General features: G+C 41.0%; 1 protein-coding gene across 9 annotated transcripts in view; it reads left to right on the forward strand.

The window, feature by feature from the left end:
• LOC115201586 (KH domain-containing, RNA-binding, signal transduction-associated protein 2) overlaps positions 1–21456 on the forward strand; it is a 126755-nt gene that overhangs the window by 42572 nt on the left and 62727 nt on the right. For all 9 annotated transcript variants that reach the window (XR_003879767.1, XR_003879770.1, XR_003879769.1 and 6 more), the window contains exon 3: positions 15398–15514. Coding sequence is in view for 2 of the 9 variants with exons in the window: in XM_029765348.1 (XP_029621208.1) it covers positions 15398–15514 (117 nt within the window). In the remaining 7 variants the exon portion in view is untranslated. The remainder of the gene's footprint in view (positions 1–15397; positions 15515–21456) is intronic.

The raw sequence follows: 21456 nt of genomic DNA on the forward strand, positions 1-21456 counted from the left end.
ACCTGTGGAGTTTTACTGTCATCCTGTATGCAGTTTGATCACAGCAAGATCCCGCTATTCACCTACAGATTCAAGATTCATCCATGTGAATTAGTTCATGCATTAATCTCATCACGCCTGGATAACTGCAATTAAAGCAGCCAAAACAGTAACGAAAGTCTCAACATACACAATGTTGCAGACTGTGTCCACACTAACCACACTGCTACCTATACAATGACACCATACCTGCACTGTTTAAACTCCATTGCGTATGTTACTCAGTTAGGACGTTAACACGGTTAGCCTCATTGTCATACACGTTGCATATACTTCTCCATGTCTGATCGGCTGGTTTATAATTGGCTTAAAAGTGCATATTCCTGATTAGAAACATTCCAGCGTAGAGAAATATAATTATACTGCAGATTAAAAGCTGTAAAACCTGCAATATTAACAAACTGTGGTAGTAGTGATAAAAATGTAACGTGTATTATCTCAAAATTGCATTAACTGTTTGCCATGTGTCATGACTTGACTTTAACATTATTCTGATGACTGTTATTTATCTAATCAACTAACTATGTTTAATTGTTACCCGATTAAAGTAATCATGTAACAATTAACTCATCAGGATCTGGGGCACCACGAGAATGTTTTTTTAAAGAGTTACCATCTCCCAAATTAAACTCTAAAAGGTCTTTACCTATCACATCTATAAACAGTCAACTTATTAATCATAACATTGTATCATATCATCATTCTGAACAGTTGTAACCTCCTTGCATGTTAAAAAAACCAGAGCCTTACTTATGATTCAATACTAGACAAATTGGTTGAATTATTTATGTACTAGCTAATTAATGGTAACACAGGATAAACATACATACTTAGTACATTAAAAACAGGTCCCTAGCAGAATGACACAACATTTGTTACAAAAGAGATGGAGAGGGGGGGCAGAGAGGGACAGAGACACTTAACATTGGTACATTTAGAAACTTCTCTCACTTACAGTAATCATATACTTTGCACACGAACCACCGCCCACTTTGAGTAAGAAATCAAGAATGTATTTACGTGAAATGTCTTGGTTCACCAGATCTCTCTAGGTGGACACGGCCGCCTTGGAAAGGGAGTTGGGCCTTTTCACAGCATGCTTGTAAGGCTCTGATTGTCCAAAATGGTTCTGACAGTTTTCATACTGTTGTCCTTCTTTGTAGTTGTCCGCTATCTGGTGACTTGTTGTGTAGTCCTGAACAGAACTACAGAGTTTATTTTCTTTCCTTTCGCTCCTGAATATGCTTCTTTGAAGATAGGCTAGCCAGCCAGGTCGATGGTTCCCAGTGGGGTGATGAGAGTAGCATAATGCAATGACTTGAGCAGAGTAGGATAGTCCTACTTAAATTCGCTTCCGAAGATACTTTAATCACTAGTACGGCTAATCAGCCGTACTAGTGATTGTCCGGTAGGTGAGATAAACTTCTCTCCCTCGTGTTGAGATTCAAAGTTCAGACCACCTTAAACATGCAGCTGCAGCTTGATGTCTCTCTGGTCTGCTATTTTAGTTTCTTACCCATCATTTATACAGTTTGCAGGAAAGGGACGGACACGCTCTCTGACCTCACTCAGTTGTACAACGTAATGTAAAACAATTATCTCTTATAGTTTCTCAAATCACATCCATCTCTTAACAAAAACACTTTCATAATTTTTCATGTTACATGCACCATGCAGAGTATAGAAACTTTGTACATGTAGTGGGTATACTTTCCAAGTTACAGTATTTCCTTTATAACATTGTTAATGACATCACAAAATAACAAACAAAATGGCACTAATGTTCAATAGATGGCCTCTGACCATTCCCCATATTTTAGGTTATAAATATTGTTCCAGTAGTTGCTTTTAAACGTGTTAGAGTTTCAGCAGGAAAAAGGTCTGTTGAGATAAAGCACATTCCTTTGGTGAATTTGGAGAGAGAGACCTGCATCTTCTCCCCTTGATTTACAACAAGACGTGAGTTGTTAATCCCCCCTAGTTCTCCCCCTGATTGAAGTTATTCATTCCAAACCTGATCTGACCTAATTGAATTCTCATGGACAGCCATGACACATGATAAACAAAAACCCTATCTTCTTGCCCTTGAAGTTTTCCCAGTCATGTGTTTTTGGCTTTTAAATTGCCTTTAAAGTGGCTACATCCATTTTTGGACATAAATTAATTATGATTCTTGAAGACTACAGTACAACTGCTTCACTGCTTAGTTCAATGGTTGTACCCCATGAGAACTCAAAATGTAAACTTGTTTTACTCCAATGTTTGTAAACAATTTAAATGTAAACACTGTATATCCTCAAAACCTGGTTAAAACTCGGCTGGCCATGCTTTCCACCTGGCTACCCCTACTGCAGTCAACAGCACTGCACCCCCCACAGCTACTCGCACAAGCCTTCCCCATTTCTCGTTCTCCCAAATCCATTCAGCTGATGTTCTGAAAGAGCTGCAAAATCTGGACCCCCTACAAGTCAGCCGGGCTAGACAATCTGGACCCTTTCTTTCTAAAATTATCTGCCGAAATTATTGCAACCCCTATTACTAGCCTGTTCAACCTCTCTTTCGTGTCATCTGAGATTCCCATAGATTGGAAAGCAGCTGCTGTCATCCCCCTCTTCATAGGAGGGGACACTCTTGACCCTAATTGCTATAGACCTATATTCATCCTACCCTGCCTTTCTAAGGTCTTCAAAAACCAAGTCAACAAACAGATTACCGACCATTTTGAATCCCACCGCACCTTCTCCGCTATGCAATCTGGTTTCAGAGCTGGTCATGGGTGCACCTCAGCCACGCTCAATGTCCTAAACGATATCGTAACCGCCATCGATAAGAAACAATACTGTGCTGCCGTTTTCATTAACCTGGCCAAGGCTTTCGACTCTGTCAATCACCACATCCTCATCGGCAGGTTCAATAGCCTTGGTTTCTCTAATGATTGCATCGCCAAGTTCACCAACTACTTCTCTGATGGAGTTCAGTGTGTCAAATCGGAGGGCCTGCTGTCCGGACCTCTGGCAGTCTCTGTGGGGGTGCCACAGGGTTCAATTCTTGGGCCAACTCTTTTCTCTGTATACATCAATGATGTTGCTCTTGCTGCTGGTGAGTCTCTGATCCATCTCTACGCAGACGACACCATTCTGTGTGCTTCTGGCCCTTCTTTGGACACTGTGTTAACAACCCTCCAGACGAGCTTCAAAGCCATACAACTCTCCTTCCATGGCCTCCAACTGCTCCTAAATACAAGTAAAACTAAATGCATGCTCTTCAATTGATTGCTGCCTGCACCTGCCCGCCTGTCCTGCATCGCTGCTCTGGACGGTTCTGACTTGGAGTGTGTGGACAACTACAAATACCAAGGTGTCTGGTTGGACTGTGGGCTCTCCTTCCAGACTCACATCAAACATCTCCAATCCAGAGTTAAATCAAGAGTTGGCTTCCTATTTTGCAGCAAAGCATCCTTCGCTCATGCTGCCAAACATGCCCTCGTAAAACTGACCATCCTACCGATCCTCGACTTTGGCGATGTCATTTGCAGAATAGCCTCCAATACCCTACTCAACAAACTGGATGCAGTCTATCACAGTGCCATCCATTTTGTCACCAAAGCCCCATGTGCTGCCCACCACTGCGACCTGTGCGCTCTCGTTGGCTGGCCTTCGCTTCATGGTCGTCGCCAAACCCACTGGCTCCAGGTCATCTACAAGACCCTGCTAGGTAAAGTCCCCCTTTATCTCCGCTCACTGGTCACCATAGCAGCACCCACCTGTAGCACGCGCTCCAGCAGGTATATCTCTCTGGTCACCCCCAAAGCCAATTCCTCCTTTGTCCGTCTCTCTTTCCAGTTCTCTGATGCCAATGACTGGAACGAATTACAAAAATCTCTGAAACTGGAAACACTTATCTCCCTCACTAGCTTTAAGCACCAGCTGTCAGAGCAGCTCACAGATCACTGCACCTGTATATAGCCCATCTATAATTTAGCCCAAACAACTACCTCTTCCCCTACTGTATTTATTTATTTTATTTTGCTCCTTTGCACCCCATTATCTCTATTTCTACTTTGCACTTTCTTCTACTACAAATCTACCTTTCCAGTGTTTTACTTGCTATATTGTATTTACTTTGCCACCGTGGACCTTTTATGCCTTTACCTCCCTTATTTCACCTCATTTGCTCACATTGTACATAGACTTATTTTTTTACTGTATTATTGACTGTATATTTGTTTTACTCCATGTGTAACTCTGTGTTATTGTATGTTGTCGAACTGCTTTGCTTTATCTTGGCGAGGTCGCAATTGTAAATGAGAACTTGTTCTCAACTTGCCTACCTGGTTAAATAAAGGTGAAATAAATAAATAAATAAAAATAAAAAACTATACATTTGATATCATGGATGGTTAGTCCATGCATCCATATCCCTGTCTATGTATTTAAGAGTGTTTACATTTCTCCAGGCCTATCCCTCAGCCTTATACCAAAACAGAAGCAGGGTGACCGCTTTGGCATTTTTTTCAATTAAGGATTCTAGCTTTAAAATACATAAACCTGCAATATAAACAAATGTGGTAAAACTGTAACATATATATTATCTCAAAATTGCATTACCTGTGTGCCCTGATAAGCAAAACCCCAGCTTCTTGCCCTTAAAGTATTCCGAGTCATTTGTTTGGCTTAAAGAGCCTTTGAGGTTTTTTCCAAAGGAGAAGTCTCCCTCCAGGTACACATGCAATGACATTTGGTCCTGTGAGCCTCACCCATTCAGGCTTATCAGTCTTCAGTTCTTGTGACCTTTACATAGCGGTGTATCTGCGCTTTGCACATAGAATAATCCCATTGTATTGCCAAAGAAATCCATTGTCCCAAAGGAGGACCGACCTTGTTGAAAGGTGTTAAACATAGATAAGGCCCTGAACAGGACCTTACAACACATTGTAGGAAAAGTTAAGTGGATGTAAGATGGTATCTTTGGTTTTGCTTCGGAAACCTGCTGAGACAGACCTGTTGGTTACTTTGTTGTACACAAAGCTGTTTATGAGAGAGTATACAAAAGTAATGATACTATGTTTTTGCTTGCTGCAGAGAGGCTTCAGGCATAAATTGTTTTCCTCTGAGAGCAAAGCAGAGGTCTTGAGTGTTTGCTTCTTCCTCCTAGCTTGTAGTTAGCTCAGTTGAACATCTGCCTCCGGCAGAAAACTTGTACGCCCCCAAACATTCTGATCTAAGGAGAAGGGTTGCACTGCAGAGTGTAATCTTTTGACACTGCATAGGATGAATCATTAGTAAGAGCCAGGCAGTTCTTTCTGGATACTAACAGCTTGTCAAAGAACTAGGGCTGCAAAGCTACTGGTAATTTACCAAAGTTTTTCAAATAAAATCTATGGCAATCCATTGTAACTTTGGTCATTTATACTTGAATAACTTATTTTTTTATTCATATATAGTGTTAATTTATTATATCTGTGTCCATATTGTTCAATGGTGTATAGTAGATAGACCATATGGGTCAAGAGAAAATAGCCTAATTCATGAAAAAAGCTGCCACCAGTTTGACCACAAAATATTGACAGCCAGTACATATTGACATAGTAAAATAAATACAAGTTTGTAAAAAAATATATAAAAGGATATTTCATGCTGAAAGTGTAATGAACACGAGGGGAGACAGAGAGCTGGTTTCAAGCGCAGGGCGCAGAAGGTGTTTATTGCGAAGGACCACAGGTGGAGGCAGGTAGCTGGGTCCAGGGGCAGGGAGAAGGTCATACCCAGGGGGTCCAAAAGGGCAACAGTGGTGTGAGCTGGAAAGTGGGCTGGAAAGTGAGCTGCGTTCAGGGGATCTACATGTTTGAGGGTGTGAGTTGGAAACCCTCATATTTAACAGCAATGGTATTCAGTAAGTTGATGGTTTGTGTTTAGGATAATGTTTTAGAGCTTTGTCATTCAATTTTATTTTTAATAAAATGTATCTTATTCTATTATTTCTTATATTTTACATGTGATAAGGCCATACAGTGGGCCAGAGATCATTACAGAGACCTGTGATAATCTGAAGTACCCAAAAGGGCCACTAGATGTCTTGTGATAGATTACATAAAATCCTTGAAAGATACCAAAATTTTGGTAGTTTACTGGTAAACTTTGAAGGTTTCCAGTAATATACCCTCCTTTGCAACCCTACAAAGAACTAGTAAATATACGCAAATGTTGAGATAGAGCAAGTTATAGACACACATTTCATCATCGTGTTTTTTATTTCTCCTTCAGAAAACTGTGTGACTGACTGCTGATCTTAGAGAGCGTAAGACTGTCACGCTTGACTCTGTTTCACGGTCCAGATTAATTTAGTCCAGTCAGACCGGGAGGCAGCAGCATTCACTGTGGGGTTGTTGAGTCTCATCTGTAGGGATAATGGCTTTAATAACCTGTCAGCTATTCTCCTTCACAGGAAGCAGTCCTAATGTCCTGTTTGTTTACACAATATCTGTGCTGCTGGCCCCCTGTGCCAGGGCTCCACGACTATATCTGTGCTGCTGGCCCCCTGTACCAAGGGTGTCTATATCTGTGCTGCTGGCCCACTGTGACAGGGCTCCACAACTATATCTGTGCTGCTGGCCGCCTGTACCAAGGGTGTCTATATCTGTGCTGCTGGCTCCCTGTACCAAGGCTCATGTCTATATCTGTGCTGCTGGCTCCCTGTACCAAGGTTCATGTCTATATCTGTGCTGCTGGCCCCCTGTGCCAGGGCTCCACGACTATATCTGTGCTGCTGGCCGCCTGTACCAAGGGTGTCTATATCTGTGCTGCTGGCTCCCTGTACCAAGGCTCATGTCTATATCTGTGCTGCTGGCTCCCTGTACCAAGGTTCATGTCTATATCTGTGCTGCTGGCCCCCTGTGCCAGGGCTCCACGACTATATCTGTGCTGCTGGCCCCCTGTGCCAGGGCTCCACGACTATATCTGTGCTGCTGGCCCCCTGTACCAAGGCTCCATGTGTATGTCTGTGCTGCTGGCTCCCTGTATGTTAATGCAACAGATTCATCACAAACTTGTTCCTGCTGTGGCTGTGTCTTTACATCCCTGTTTCATTGGGGAACAATGTGTGAAAACGCAGCATCCCCTGAATGTTAAACCACACAAACACACACACATAATCCCCATGATTGTTTAGTTTTTACCATATTTTTTCCAAGTTCAGGATGAAAAGTCATTGAATCTCATTGATTTTCATGATTATTACTTGCACTAAGCATTATTTGAGGCATTTCCATTTGGCTTTTTTTAGTTCTGTTGATAGAATGTAGCCTTCAACTTTCCTTTCAAAATTAATTCCAAGTATAGATTTCAAATATAGTATTGCCAGAACCCTTACAATAGCATTACGCTGTCAGTAACATTTCTCCAAACAAATACAGTACATTTCATCCATTCCCCAAACCCAAGACATTTCTTCCTGGAGGCTCATTAGCCTTGTAGTCTCAGCTATCTCTTCCTGGCCTCCACTTAGCAGAGTGCTTCTCTCTCTCTCTCTCTCTCTCTCTCTCTCTCTCTCTCTCTCTCTCTCTCTCTCTCTCTCTCTCTCTCTCTCTCAATTCAAAGGGCTTTGTTGGCATCGGAAACATATGTTTACATTGCCAATGCAAGTGAAATAGATAATAAATCAAAACGGAATAAACAATTAAAAATGAACAGTAAACATTACACTCACAAAGGTTTTTAAGGAATAGAGACATTTCAAATGTCATATTATGGCTATGTACGGTCTTGTAACAATGTGCAAAGTCTCTCTCTCTCTCTCTCTCTCTCTCTCTCTCTCTCTCTCTCTCTCTCTCTCTCTCTCTCTCTCTCTCTCTCTCTCTCTCTCTCTCTCTCTCTCTCTCTCTCTCTCTCTCTCTCTCTCTCTCTCTCTCCTCTCTCTCTCTCTCTCTCTCTCTCTCTCTCTCTCTCTCTCTCTCTCTCTCTCTCTCTCTCTCTCTCTCTCTCTCTCTCTGCCAGTGTCTAAGCTCTGTGGAACTAATGCCGCTGTCCACTGACGCCCAGTCATCCCTCAGCCATTAAAGTGCAGGCGGGGAGACAGACCTCCGCCTCAGGCTATAATCCCCCTATCAGAACAGAACTGGGTTTACCCAATAGCACAGCTGGCTAAACAAGCAGGGACTTTCTGACTGTCTCAGACCATCTGCAGATCTCATTTGGCCTCACAAAACTGGAGTGGGGGGCTAGGGTGCAGTGCACAAACACACCCCTGAAATCCATCAAAGAGGAACTCCTTTTTTGAGGTGTAATCCTACATTAGGATTACACCTCCAATTGTCTGCTGGTATGCTGTGTGAAATTATGTTGTGTATGTGTATTGTAGCCTAAGTGTGTTGTAGTCTGACTCTCCTCTTTGCTCTCCAACTGAGCGTAATGACAGTTTTAGCTGTCTTTAAAAAACATCCTTCAGCTGAGCGTAATGACAGTTTTAACTGTCTTTAAAAAAACATCCTTCAACCAAGCGTAAAGACAGTTTTAGCTGTCTTTAAGGAGCGTAATGACAGTTTTAACTGTCTTTAAAAAACATCCTTCAGCTGAGCGTAATGACAGTTTTAACTGTCTTTAAAAAAACATCCTTCAACCAAGCGTAAAGACAGTTTTAGCTGTCATTAAGGAGCGTAATGACAGGTTTAACTGTCTTTAAGGAGCGTAATGACAGGTTTAACTGTCTTTAAGGAGCGTAATGACAGGTTTAACTGTCTTTAAGGAGCGTAATGACAGTTTTAGCTGTCTTTAAAAGAGCCTCCTCCAAGGACAGTACTCTCTAATGTTACTCTAATGTTGCCTTGATCTGTTAAGTGTTTCATAGGGTTTCCATTTTTTATTGTTGTTTCTTAAAGATGGAATTTGCAGTAGGGGGAAACAGCGCCACTGGCTGCCCCACCCACCGTTATTATTGTTTTTGTTGCCGAGCTGAGGAGCGCCACAAAAGCATGGTAAAAAAATTGCAGTACATATTGTGCCTTTCTATTGCGCATGCAATGATGTCAGAGGGGAAAAAACTGTGTTCGTTGTTTACAGTAATGATTTTCTTATTGTAATATCGCAAACGGATTAAAATAGTACTCCAGTCTCCTTTTCACCTCATTTAACACATGGTTTACTTAACAAAAGGTACATCATTACATTAATTTTAGTCATTTAGCAGATGCTCTTATCCAGAGCGACTTACAGTAGTGAATGCATACATTTCATACATTTTTTTTCTGTGATGGCCCCCCGTGGGAATCGAACCCACAACCCTGCGTTGCAAACACCATGCTCTACCAACTGAGCTACAGAGAAGGCCGTACATCTCAATAGGTGGTTCAAGTAAGTCATGACATGGCAGTGGGGGGGTGGGCCTTTCCTATTTTGTTCTCTATTGCTCCTCTATTGTTCTTCAGGCAAAGGGGAAGGCTGGTGACATCACAGATTCCCATCAGACCAACTCCTTGAATGCCCCACTCGATTAAGTTTGCAGTTGTGTCTAAAAAACTATAGTTTGATCAAAACATATTTTTGAGGGGCCTTTAGTGTGTGTACTTTACTGTATTTATACTTGTGATATTGCTTTTCAAACAGTAAAAGTTCAAAAATCGCTGGAGGACAATTCCAGCTTTAAGAAGAGGCCTAGTTCAAACCTTTGCTCTTGAATAGGCAAAGAGGATTCGGAATATCAATGACTTCTTCGTAACATTACCATCAGCATTGCAGTGAATTCACTGTTCAACAATACAGTAAGATTAACCACTATATTGTTGTAATATGAGGTAAACAGCTCTTTTGCTAAAGGATAATGCCATTTTAAACATCAACCAATTCACCGGCGAGATGCCGCCACATGTTAAGTAAAAAAATGGGGGGGAAATTGTTGACAGGCGTCTTCTGCTCTAAACAATTTGTAGTCTACACAGAAAGCATAATTTGCATTAATCCAGCTGTAAACATGGGCAATGAACAACAACATGGAACAGCTATTCAGAGAGCAGCAAATGCACTAAAGGCAAGGACAGCAATTTACTGCAGTGGGCTAAACCAGAGTGATTCTTGGTAGTGTTAAACAAATCTACTTTGAAACAAAAATATACACCTCACACATTGTTAAATTACACTGTAAATGCATCACAGAAGAGTGAAATATAACAAAACTGTTTGACATAGAAACACTGAAATTTCTGCGTAAAATAAAATAAAACCTTTATTAATTACGAAATTATGAAAAACATTAATACCATTCCACCCATTAGACCACTAGGCCATTTGACTGCAGGATAGAGAATAACGCATTTCAACTAGTCCAAGTGTGAAGCGCTGAAGTCGGAAGACAAATGTGCTGTACGAGAGGCTCAATAGATTACAGCCATGTAAACTTCCTTTGTGAGCTGCATGACAAGATAGTCATTTGCAGCCGTTTCCGCTCAGTGTGACATTCAGTGGGAAGGTTGCCACAGTGTTTATTGAGGACGTTTCACCTTTTGTTTTATTGAAATCTCAGGGCTTGTCTCTAAGGAGATGTGCTCTAGCTAGTAGTGATTGTCTCGGTTATGTCACTGTGATTCTTTTCTTCATATTTCAAGTGTGTTTAAAGGCCACATCAGTGACTTCTCACAAAGAACATCTGTTGATGTGAGAGCATACATCTCAATCCAGGATCTATGGGCAATTTTAAACTTGCGACATGACACTTGAAATATTCACATTTGTGTTAGATGAAGAGCATGCAGACATTATACTGGTTAAATTACAAAACTAAATGTAAGTGGTGTATTAGCAAGGAGACATAGGATTGTCAATCAAAACATTTTGGATGAATGAAGATGAAGATGAGGGGGGTTCTCGAATAGGCACCAATGTGATAGCAGCTGGGTCTGGTTTGCTTGGTTCATTGACTGTATATGAACCAGAAAAAATGAGGGACTGGGATGTTTCGCTTCCTCTTCAGTCTGTGGTTTAAATTTTTTTTTAGTAAATGGATTCTAATAGATTTGAAAGAAAATCGGCCTGATTCGAGTTGAGTGGTCAAACTGGTTTGCAGCGTACCATCTGTAAAAACATTTAGAAGAACAAAAATGTCACCCACTTAAAAAAAACATATGCCCTCGGAGCAAGTTCTCTGTCATGTGTAAAAAGTAATTTACTCACACATCCACAGGTACTCAGATTCACAGGAGCATGACTGACCTGAGCTGTACACTCTTAGAAATAAAGGCTATCTAGAACCTAAAAGGGTTCTTTGGATGTCCCTATAGGAGAACCCTTTGAGAACCCTTTTTTGTTCCTTGTAGAACTTTTTTGCGTTCCATATGGAACCCTTACCACAGAGGGTTCCACTTGGAACCAAAAAAGGTTCTACCGGGGACTAAAAAGGGCTATCCTATGGGGACAGCCGAGGAACCCCTTTGGAACCCTTTTTTCAGAGAGTGTAGATGCAACACATCCTGATTGCCTAGTCAACATTACCCCTACCCACATGTACATACTCTATTACCTCAACGACCTCAACTACCTCAACTACCTCCTGCACATTGACTCGGTTCCGGTACTCCTTGTATATAGCCTCTTTATTGTTTTGATTGTGTTACAATTTCCTTTTTATTTAGCAAATATTTGTCTTACTTTTTTAACCCTGCATTGTTGGAAATGGGCTCGTAAATAAGCATCTAACCACTATGCTACCTGGGGTGGCAAGTAGCATAGTGGTTAGAGCGTTGGACTAGTAACCAAAAGAGTGCAATATCAAATCCCTGAGCTGACAAGGTAAAAATCTGTTGTTCTGCCCCTGAACAAGGAAATTAACCCACTGTTCCTAGGCCGTCATTGAAAATAAGAATTTGTTCTTAACTGACTTGCCTAGTTAAATAAACATTTAACTGTGAAGTCTAAACCTGTTGTCTCTAGTTGAAATATCCCAAAAAGACCACCATAATTTGTGACGAATGGCCACCAAGCCTTTAATAAAAACTAAGTCTGAAATTGATTTGATTTGATTTTCCCTTACAAAACCCCTACAAAAATGTCCACCTACAATTATAATCCACATAATAATTAATGTCCTGTTGCTGCAAGATTATTATCTTGCTGTAGCAAACCGTCTCAAATTAAGATTCTACATCTGTATGTTGTCTCATGTCTGTCTGTAGGTTGATTGTGGCAGGTCTGTCTGTAGGTTGATTCTGGCAGGTCTGTCTGTAGGTTGATTGTGGCAGGTCTGTCTGTAGGTTGATTGTGGCAGGTCTGTCTGTAGGTTGATTCTGGCAGGTCTGTCTGTAGGTTGATTCTGCTGCTACTATTGGATAGAGCGCACTCAGCGCAGCTGTTTCTCCGTGCATGACCATTCCCCCTAGGCGTTACCATCCTGTGCTAGTGGGCAAGTGGGCATGACTGAGCATGATTGAAATCAAAACCCAACCCTCAAATATCCAATGATTTGGGAACGTCATAGTTTTCCCTAATTCTCGCAAATCTCTGTTTTGGAAGATACTGACTTTATGCCCCAAATTATTCTATATACACTTTGTAGTAAATTCTGGCACTAGAATCAATGTTTCTGACTAAAATCGATGCCACATAGGCCATTTTCAACCAGATTAAAGTTATTTTTTGGTTCAGCTCCTCTTTAAAGGAGCTCAGTCCAACTGCTGTGTCCCTAGTACTTGGTATTTATCATTTTGAACACAGAATTTGAAGACAGGATTTGAAGACAGGATTTGAAGACAGGATTTGAACATAGGATTTGAAGACAGGATTTGAACACAGGATTTGAACACAGGATTTGAACACAGGATTTGTAACGAGTCAGTACTAGAAAGTGGACATAATACTTGTTTTTGTTAACCTGCATCAACAAACGTCACATCCTATGTGCAGAAAATCATAGTCATACTCTTGATATAAACACAATCTTCCCATAATTTTTTTTCATTTGTGCCTGCGTAATTTCCACAAGTAAAAAAATAAAAATCCCCATACAAATTTGCTGCTTTAGCAACACACCCAGTTTCAAACATCCTCAGCCTTATCGGTGTTGGGGCTGCAGGGGGTGGCTTGCATCATTTCAAACCTCATTTAACACTGAACCATGCCCCCTTCTAAAGCCGAAATTGCCCACCACGGAGCCTAAGAGTGGCTCCAGACATTCATTAGCGTAATGAGAACAGGCCACTGTTCTGCTGCCGCCCAGCGAGCTACTTCTCACTGTAGCCGTGGCGACCATCTGCTCCAGGGCTCCCAGCCAGCTGTAGGATATTCCAGTCAAAGCAGCCACAGAGAAGACAGAATACCCACCAGGGTGCTCAACTCAATCACCTTAGAAAGAAGAGATGGATGGAGGTAGAGTGGTGCTCTGTTGGCGATGTATGTTGGAGTCTTCCGAACCGTATCCTTTTGCTTTTCATGCGGTCCTTCATGATGTCAGAGATAAGATAAGCTGAGTACGCAGTCATGTGCCACTTCGGTATCCGTCAGTTGCCCCTGCAATACAGAAAACAGCTGACCATGGCTCCTGGTGGCTGAATAGGCTATAGAGCCTCAGTGGAGGGGGAGGGGGGACATCCTGTAGTGTTATGAATAGGTTATAGTAATTTGTGAGGCCAGGGCAGGAGATGTCTAGATGTGTAGTTGACCAACTGTTCAGCTCTGGAGGAGGTTGAGTTATCAGCTGGTCACAACAAACATTTGAAGGTCAAGTCATTCATTTGAAAATGTTGGCGGAGTGGTCGAGAAATGAGAACAACGGGAGAGACCTCAACAGGATTTTTGGGGATGGCAGTTGTAAATCTAAATGACTTAATAACCCATGGGGTGTTTCAAATTGGTGTTCTGATTGTGGTTTTATTGAATGAATAGTCCGAGAATAATTACTTTTCCATTAGCAAATGACTCAACTAAATTACTTCTATTATGATGTTGAGGGTCACCATTGTGGTCACTGCCAATCTCCAACAGTGACAAAGAAAAAAGACAGTAACAGTAATATCCCGAGGGCTAGTTTTTTGTCCAACAGCAAGTCTACAGTCTGTGAGATGAGTTCTGTTAGCCTGTGCCTGAAGGCAGGCGTTTGATAGTTCCTCATCTGGATAGTGATTCCTTGATTTCCCACTGGGAAGAAAATCATTATTTCTCACTTTCCTGGCTCTGACCTCTGGATCATTCCCAGGAATTTTATTGGCTGGTGCACTTTTTTTATTTCCTCTCCGTACAACATTGATGACCCTGAGCAATAATAAGACATGACTGACTAAGCCTCAGCGGTTTAACTAAGGGATGGAGCTGATAACTGTCTGTGTCTCAAATATTCCCCATATTTCATATATAGTGCACTACCCTATGGACCCTGGTCAAAACTAGTGCACTATAAAGGGAATTGGGGGGCATTTGGGACACAAAGGCTGTTACGTTCTACCTCAGATGAGATTAAGACCCATTCACATGGGTATTGTGCAGCACACATGGCTGAACATTGTTGAATTGTTGCAGTTTTTTCCATGTGTTTTTTTGTTTTATTCAGCAATTGTTAAAACTTCTTCGGGATCGGTGTCCCTTCCACAGGACGGTTGAGCTAACATAGGCTAATGCGATTAGCATGAGGTTGTAAGTAACAAGAACATTTCCCAGGACATAGACATATCTGATATTGGCAGGAAGCTTAAATTCTTGTTAATCTAACTGCACTGTCCAATTTACAGTAGCTATTACAGTGAAAGAATACCATGCTATTGTTTGAGGAGAGTGCACAATTTTGAACATGAAAAGTTATTAATAAACAAATGTGGCACATTTGGGCAGTCTTGATACAAAATTTGGACAGCAATGCAATGGTTCATTGGATCAGTCTAAACATTTGCACATACACTGATGCCATCTAGTAGCCAAAATCTAAATTGCACCTGGGCTGGAATAATACATTATGGCCTTTCTCTTGCATTTCAAACATGATGGTACAAAAACAATACAAAAGAACAGTTGGTTTTTTCTTTGTATTATCTTTTACCAGATCTATTGTGTTATATTCTGCTACATTCCTTTCACATTTCCATAAACTTCAAAGTGTTTCCTTTCAAATGGTACCAAGAATATGCATATCCTTGCATCAGGGCCTGAGCTACAGGCAGTTAGATTTGGGTATGTCATTTTAGGCGAAAATTGAAAAAAGGGGCTAATCCTCAAGAGGTTCTTTTTAAAAAGGTTGATTGTTAGCCAACTGTAATCTATATTTTCCTCTAATCTTTTTTTCCCTTGCAGAATGTAACCTAATTTCCATTTACTTCGGTATATAATAGGTATATAATTGAAAACTGTCAAGGAAGCTGTTTTAGAAACATTGCTTTTCCTCTCCTCTGTTGCAGTTTAATTTTGTTGGGAAGCTGTTGGGTCCTCGGGGCAATTCCATGAAAAGATTACAAGAAGAAACAGGAGCAAAGATGTCCATCCTCGGAAAAGGCTCCATGAGGGACAAAGGAAAGGTATGATGACAACACCTCCTTGGAATGTAGTCACTGACTGTCTGTATGTTTTCACCTTCAATTAAATACCTACTGTATGATGTAGAAAACCTTTTTTGGTTTGTTTTTACCTTTATTTTGACAGGGAGTCATGTTCAGACCAATGTCTCTTTTTCAACTAAGCCATGCAGAATACAAAAATACATTTACTCATGGTCAAAAATGGTAAGAACAAACATCTTTGGCCTCCCGAGTGGCGCAGTGGTCCAGAATATTCTGGTTCGAGTCCAGGCTCTGTCACAGCCGGCCGTGATCGGGAGACCCATGGGGTGGCGCACAATTGGCCCAGTGTCATCCAGGTTAGGAGAGGGTTTGGCCAGCAGGGATGTCCTTGCCCATAGTTCTCTAGTGACTCCTGTGGCGGGCATTCACACTGACATGGTCGCCAGTCGTACGGTGTTTCCTCCAACACGTTGGTGTGGCTGGCTTCCGGGTTAAGCGAGCATTGTGTCAAGAAGCAGTGCGGCTTGGCAGGGTTGTGTTTCGGAGGACGCAGGGCTCTCGACCTTCGCCTCTCCTGAGGCCGTACGGGAGGTGCAGCGATGAGACAAGACTGTAACTACCAATTGGAAACCACAAAAATTGGGGAGTAAAAGGGGGGTAAAAAAAAAACATCTTTTGAATTTTCTGAATGAGGCTCAATGACATTCGTTACATACAGTATATCCCGATATTTTGTCAAATGCTAGCCTGATGCACAATGTTTCAGTGAAAAGTCAACCTTAAATGCATTCAAATACAAAAAGATGAAAGTAACTGTGCCACAGTATGTCTGTATGTTAACGCTACTATAGCCAAGATAAATGTAATAGGGCTTTACGTATAGAGAGCATTTTGCTTCCCAGCCAGGCTATTCATTCTCACTGACTCGTGGTCCCCTGAAACCAGCCTTATCTGAGGATCAACACCGGCCTAGAGAACAAAGTCAAAGGTCTGGGTGGTCCAAGTAGCTCACTCAGGACATTACTGGGGCTTCAGTAGGTCCAAGTGTACTGCTGCTGTATAATGTTACACAGCTATTGTTAGACCTGGACACATGAATACACACATCTATAGAGGATGATAAAAGACCTGCTGAACTGTACAACCTCAGTGATGGAAAAGGAGAACTATGTTCTCTAACACCCTCCACAGTAGACACTTTAATTCTGGTAGCTGTCAGAGTTATTGAGCAAAAACTTCTTTCTACTGAGTATTGAACCTCTAAATGTTTTACGTTTAGTGAATGTTGGCCCCTTATATACTAGCATTTGGTATTTAAAGAATGTATAATAGTCAGAGCATTTTATGAGAGGTTGCCTTCATTTAGATTGTCCGTTATTTGAGACATACTGTACAAGCACGTCATTGAGTTATCTCCTGTATTTCTTACATTTCACATTTTCTTACGTCTTGTGTAGACGACCATCTGTATCACCATGGATATGCACACAGCAAACATGCCTATAAAACAATACACCTGTTGTTACTATTTTCAGTGGTGAAAAATTGACATTGTAGCAAGGCAATGATGATGCCTTTGAGTAAACATGTTTTGCTCTTTTTGGAACAAAATCAAATGTCCCTTCTTTATGAGCACAACATTGCAATAACCTTGCAGACACGTTTACAATTGACTTTATATGAAGTGAGCGTGAATAGAAAGTCTGAGGGAAGGAGGTGAATTGGATTGCGAAAAGCTCACATCTGATATGCTCATATTGCAATGTAAACACCCTTGCAACATATTTGTTTTCACCTCAACTCCAACAATAGGATCATGTATGAATAACCTGATGATTATCTTGGACTTGATCCATCGTTTTGACCACAATCGAAATTGACAGCCTTGATCTGCATTCTTTCTGGTGGTTTTTCCATGGCAGGGCTCAGGAAAGCTTGCCGTGCAGTAGTACACCCTAAAATGTCAACACACACAATGTTTACTGTTCTTGAGACTTGATTTGAACACTGATTTATGTATTCAAAGGAGATGCTGCTTCTTGCCTTAATACTAAACAGTCTGACATCTCTCCGACTCAAGTCTGCAGTGATGCATGCGAAGAGTAGATTGTGAAAGATAACATCAAGGCATTACAGCTCCACACTCATCAGTCCCTGTGTATAAACATGTTGGTTTTGCTTGGTTGTAAGATCATTTCAGCTCCACAACAGAACTTCACAGACATTTTTATTTCATATCTAATTTGATTATTGAGGCTGCACTTGCATATTTTTGCATATATTACCCAGAACAGATCCAGTATCAATTGGTATGTCTCCAGATCAGTTTATTTTGAAAACTTCATTCCGTGTGTACAACAGAGGTGTACTGATTCTCAAGGTGAATATTTGAGCATGCATATATTTGCACAAATAATTATCTTGGGAAATTTCAGACAATCCAACTGACCCTTGTTTGAGTCATGTAATACAAACTAATTTGATTTCAACAGAGACCACTGTGTTGTTATGTCTGAGGAATATGCCGTCTGACTGAGTAAGTATTTTCAAATGGATACAGAAAACTTGAAAATATCAGCTACAATAGTTTTCTTGAATATGTTTCACAACTGTTTCAGGCAAAGTAAATCCAATAGTGAACCAATAGAATCATGAGGGCCCTATTTTGATTGAGTCAATATAAATGGTTCATTCTATAAACCAGGGTACCAGTGAGGATTTTCAACTTGTTACAGCTGTTGATAAGTCATTGATAATAATCTTGCAATATTTTTCACATCATTACATCTGGGTTCTACGCCGTTCTGAAGACAAATTCATTGTACGCCGAGATGTCCAAGATGTTGAAGAATATCACAAGTGTCCAGTGTAGGGTTCTTCTTCTGCAGCTGTAGCCAATCACCAGCTTGTCTAAATTATCCACCACTCCTTTTGTGGCATTGTAATCCATTATGATTTCTGTTTTTTGATGTTCCTGGCCACAGATTCTCCCATCCCTATGCTGCGTACTCACGAGTACCACATTTTTGCCTTTCTTTGGCACGTAGGACACTAGGGACGTGTCAGCTTTGAACACAAACTTAGAGGAATTGATAGGCCCGTGTATTCAACAGCTGAGCTGGGAGCTCTGGCTTGTTTTTTCGTACTGTTCCTACCATTCCAGAGACATTGTTGCATGGAAAAGTTCTCTGCCAGTTTCTGCATCCCGAAGAGATTCTGTGGATTCCCCATTGGATCTGAAAACACCAGTAAGGATAAGAACCCCAAAGTGAGTTTGGTCCATCTCCTTACATCTCTCTCGAAAAATACACCTTCCCTCCAAATTAGTGCAGTCCAGAATGATGTTCTGGATGGTGTCTGGGATGAACAGTTCAAAAGAAGACTTCATGTCCTGCACATGAGCAACCGCCATCCGCGTCGGCCCTGATTGCATCCTTATCACATTGGCAGCCATGTGGGATGGCTCATTCCTTGGGCAAGAAGACTTGCCCATATTTCTCTTCCTGCATGCTGCTGATGAGCTGGTTGCTGACGGGCTAGTCCTGGGGCTGGTTGCTGATGGGCTAGACCTGGGGCTGGATGAGGGTTAATCTCATCCTCTTCTTCCAACTCACTGTCATACTCCGAATTGACAGAGACATGATCCTCATTTTTGGAAAATTCTTCATCTTTCAAAATGGAAGACGTTCCTTACACACTAGCTTCTCTCTCTGCAAAAATTATTTTGAATGCCCTCAGAGCAGAGATTATTTTTACCATACTGATTGATTGTGGTAAGGAGCCACACATGCAAAGCTATTTATTTGTTTTGTCCCTCCACCAATTTGCACCTGGCTGGGCTAGAGTGTGGGAAAATAGATACTTTTTTACAATGTATCGAAATAATGTACCGAAACAATGTATTGTAGTAACATTGTGCAGGTTCCCGCACTACAAAGGGTAAAGAGTGCGAGAAAAGTGGGAGACAGGCAGACAGGCAGGGAGACAGGTTATTGGTGCTATGTGGTAACAGCAGGTCCAGGGAGGAGGAAGACAGAGTGAAGGCACATAGCAAACCTTTTTGTTTCATTTTTACTTTTTTTCACCAACACACACACTTTTCCACACTTTTATTACTGCCGGGTCCAGTGGACCTGAACACCATATATGTAAAATAAATGTGTAGGGGTGTTCTTCACAGAAAATGAGCCAAGGCCAATGAGTCTCAGGTTGAACAAAATAATTAATTGTTTCATTTTCCTTTTAGTAAACATTGAAAATGGGTCCCACAGACCCGAACACCACACAAGGGTTAAGAATGATGGAGGCCACTGTGTTCTTGGGGACCTTCAATGCTGCAGAAATGTTTTGGTACCCTTCCCCAGATCTGTGCCTCGACACAATCTTGTCTTGGCGCTCTACGGACAATTTCTTCGACCTCATGGCTTGGTTTTTACTCTGAAATGCACTGTCAACTGTGGGACCTTAAATAGACAGGTGTGTGCCTTTCCAAATCATGTCCAATCAATTGAATTGACCACAGGTGGACTCCAATCAAGTTGTAGAAACATCGCAAGGATGATCAATGGAAACAGGATGCACCTGAGCTCAATTTCGAGTCTCATAGCAAAAGGTCTGAGTACTTATGTAAATAAGGTATTTATTTTTTATTTTTAATACATTTGCTAAAACAAAATAAAAAATAAAAACTGTTGCTCAGTTATTATGGGGTATTGTGTGTAGATTGATGAGGGAAAAAATATATTTTTATCCATTTTAGAATACGGCTGTAACGTAACAAAATGTGGAAAAAGTCAAGGGATCTGAATACCTTCCGAATGCACTATATGTTTAATCCTTTCTCATGGTGGTTGTCTTGACGGATCCAAAATCACAGGACATAGAGCATTACTTTTCTGTCCTTGCATTTATGGCGGTGTAAGTTGTCATTATATCATATACTAATAATTAATCAGTTAAATTAGACATTGAACTTGAACCTTGTAGAGATCTCAGAAAGGTTGTGTAACTACATAACATTTCAAACCATTTTCATGGGCACACAAATCCAAAATAATGTATGCATTGCAAAATTGAGTGCTTCTAACCAAAAGAGTCACCTTACCTTGATACTTAAAACTTAATTCGATACTGTCATTCATGTGGTTTTTCAATAATTATGCATAACACATGTTGGATGCACATTTGGTGTCCAACTGATTAGTTACGCCCTGATATTTTCACACTGCATCATATGATCCAGGAAGGAATTCTCAGAATGACAGTCAAGTGGTGAACAGCTGTTGTGATAGGATACAACAACAGCCCAAGTGCTGGAAAAAAATGTGTTTGTGAGGCATGTCCAGAATATTTTGGAGTCTCATTAGTTATGCTGGTGAAGACAGTTGTGCCTGGTAGTGGTGCTCGGGTCAGCTTTTTGTTCACCCACACCTGCCTGCAATGTCTAGTAAACCATCCTAAAAAATCCATCCGCAATCGCCAGACTATACAGTGCATTTGGAAAGTATTCAGACCCCTTCACTTTTTCCACATTTTCTTACGTAACTACCTTATTCTAAAATTAATTTTTAAAAGAAACTCATCAATCTACACACAATACCCCATAGTGGCAAAGCGAAAACAGGTTTTTAGAAATGTTAGCAAATTTATAAAACAGAAATAAAACAGAAATACCTTATTAACATAAGTTATCCGACCCTTTGCTATGAGACTCGAATTTGATCTCAGGTGCATACTGTTTCCATTGATCATCCTTGAGTTGTTTCTACAACTTGATTGGAGTCCACCTGTAGTCAATTCAATTGATTGGACATGATTTGGAAAGGCACACACCTGTCTATGTAAGGTTGACAGTGCAGTTGACAGAGCATGTCAGAGCAAAAACCAAGTCATGAGGTCAACATTGAAGGCCCCCAAGAACACAGTGGCCTCCATCATTCTTAAATGGAAGAAGTTTGGAA

This window comes from Salmo trutta, chromosome 10 (assembly GCF_901001165.1).
Source record: "Salmo trutta chromosome 10, fSalTru1.1, whole genome shotgun sequence".
Lineage (NCBI taxonomy): Eukaryota > Metazoa > Chordata > Actinopteri > Salmoniformes > Salmonidae > Salmo > Salmo trutta.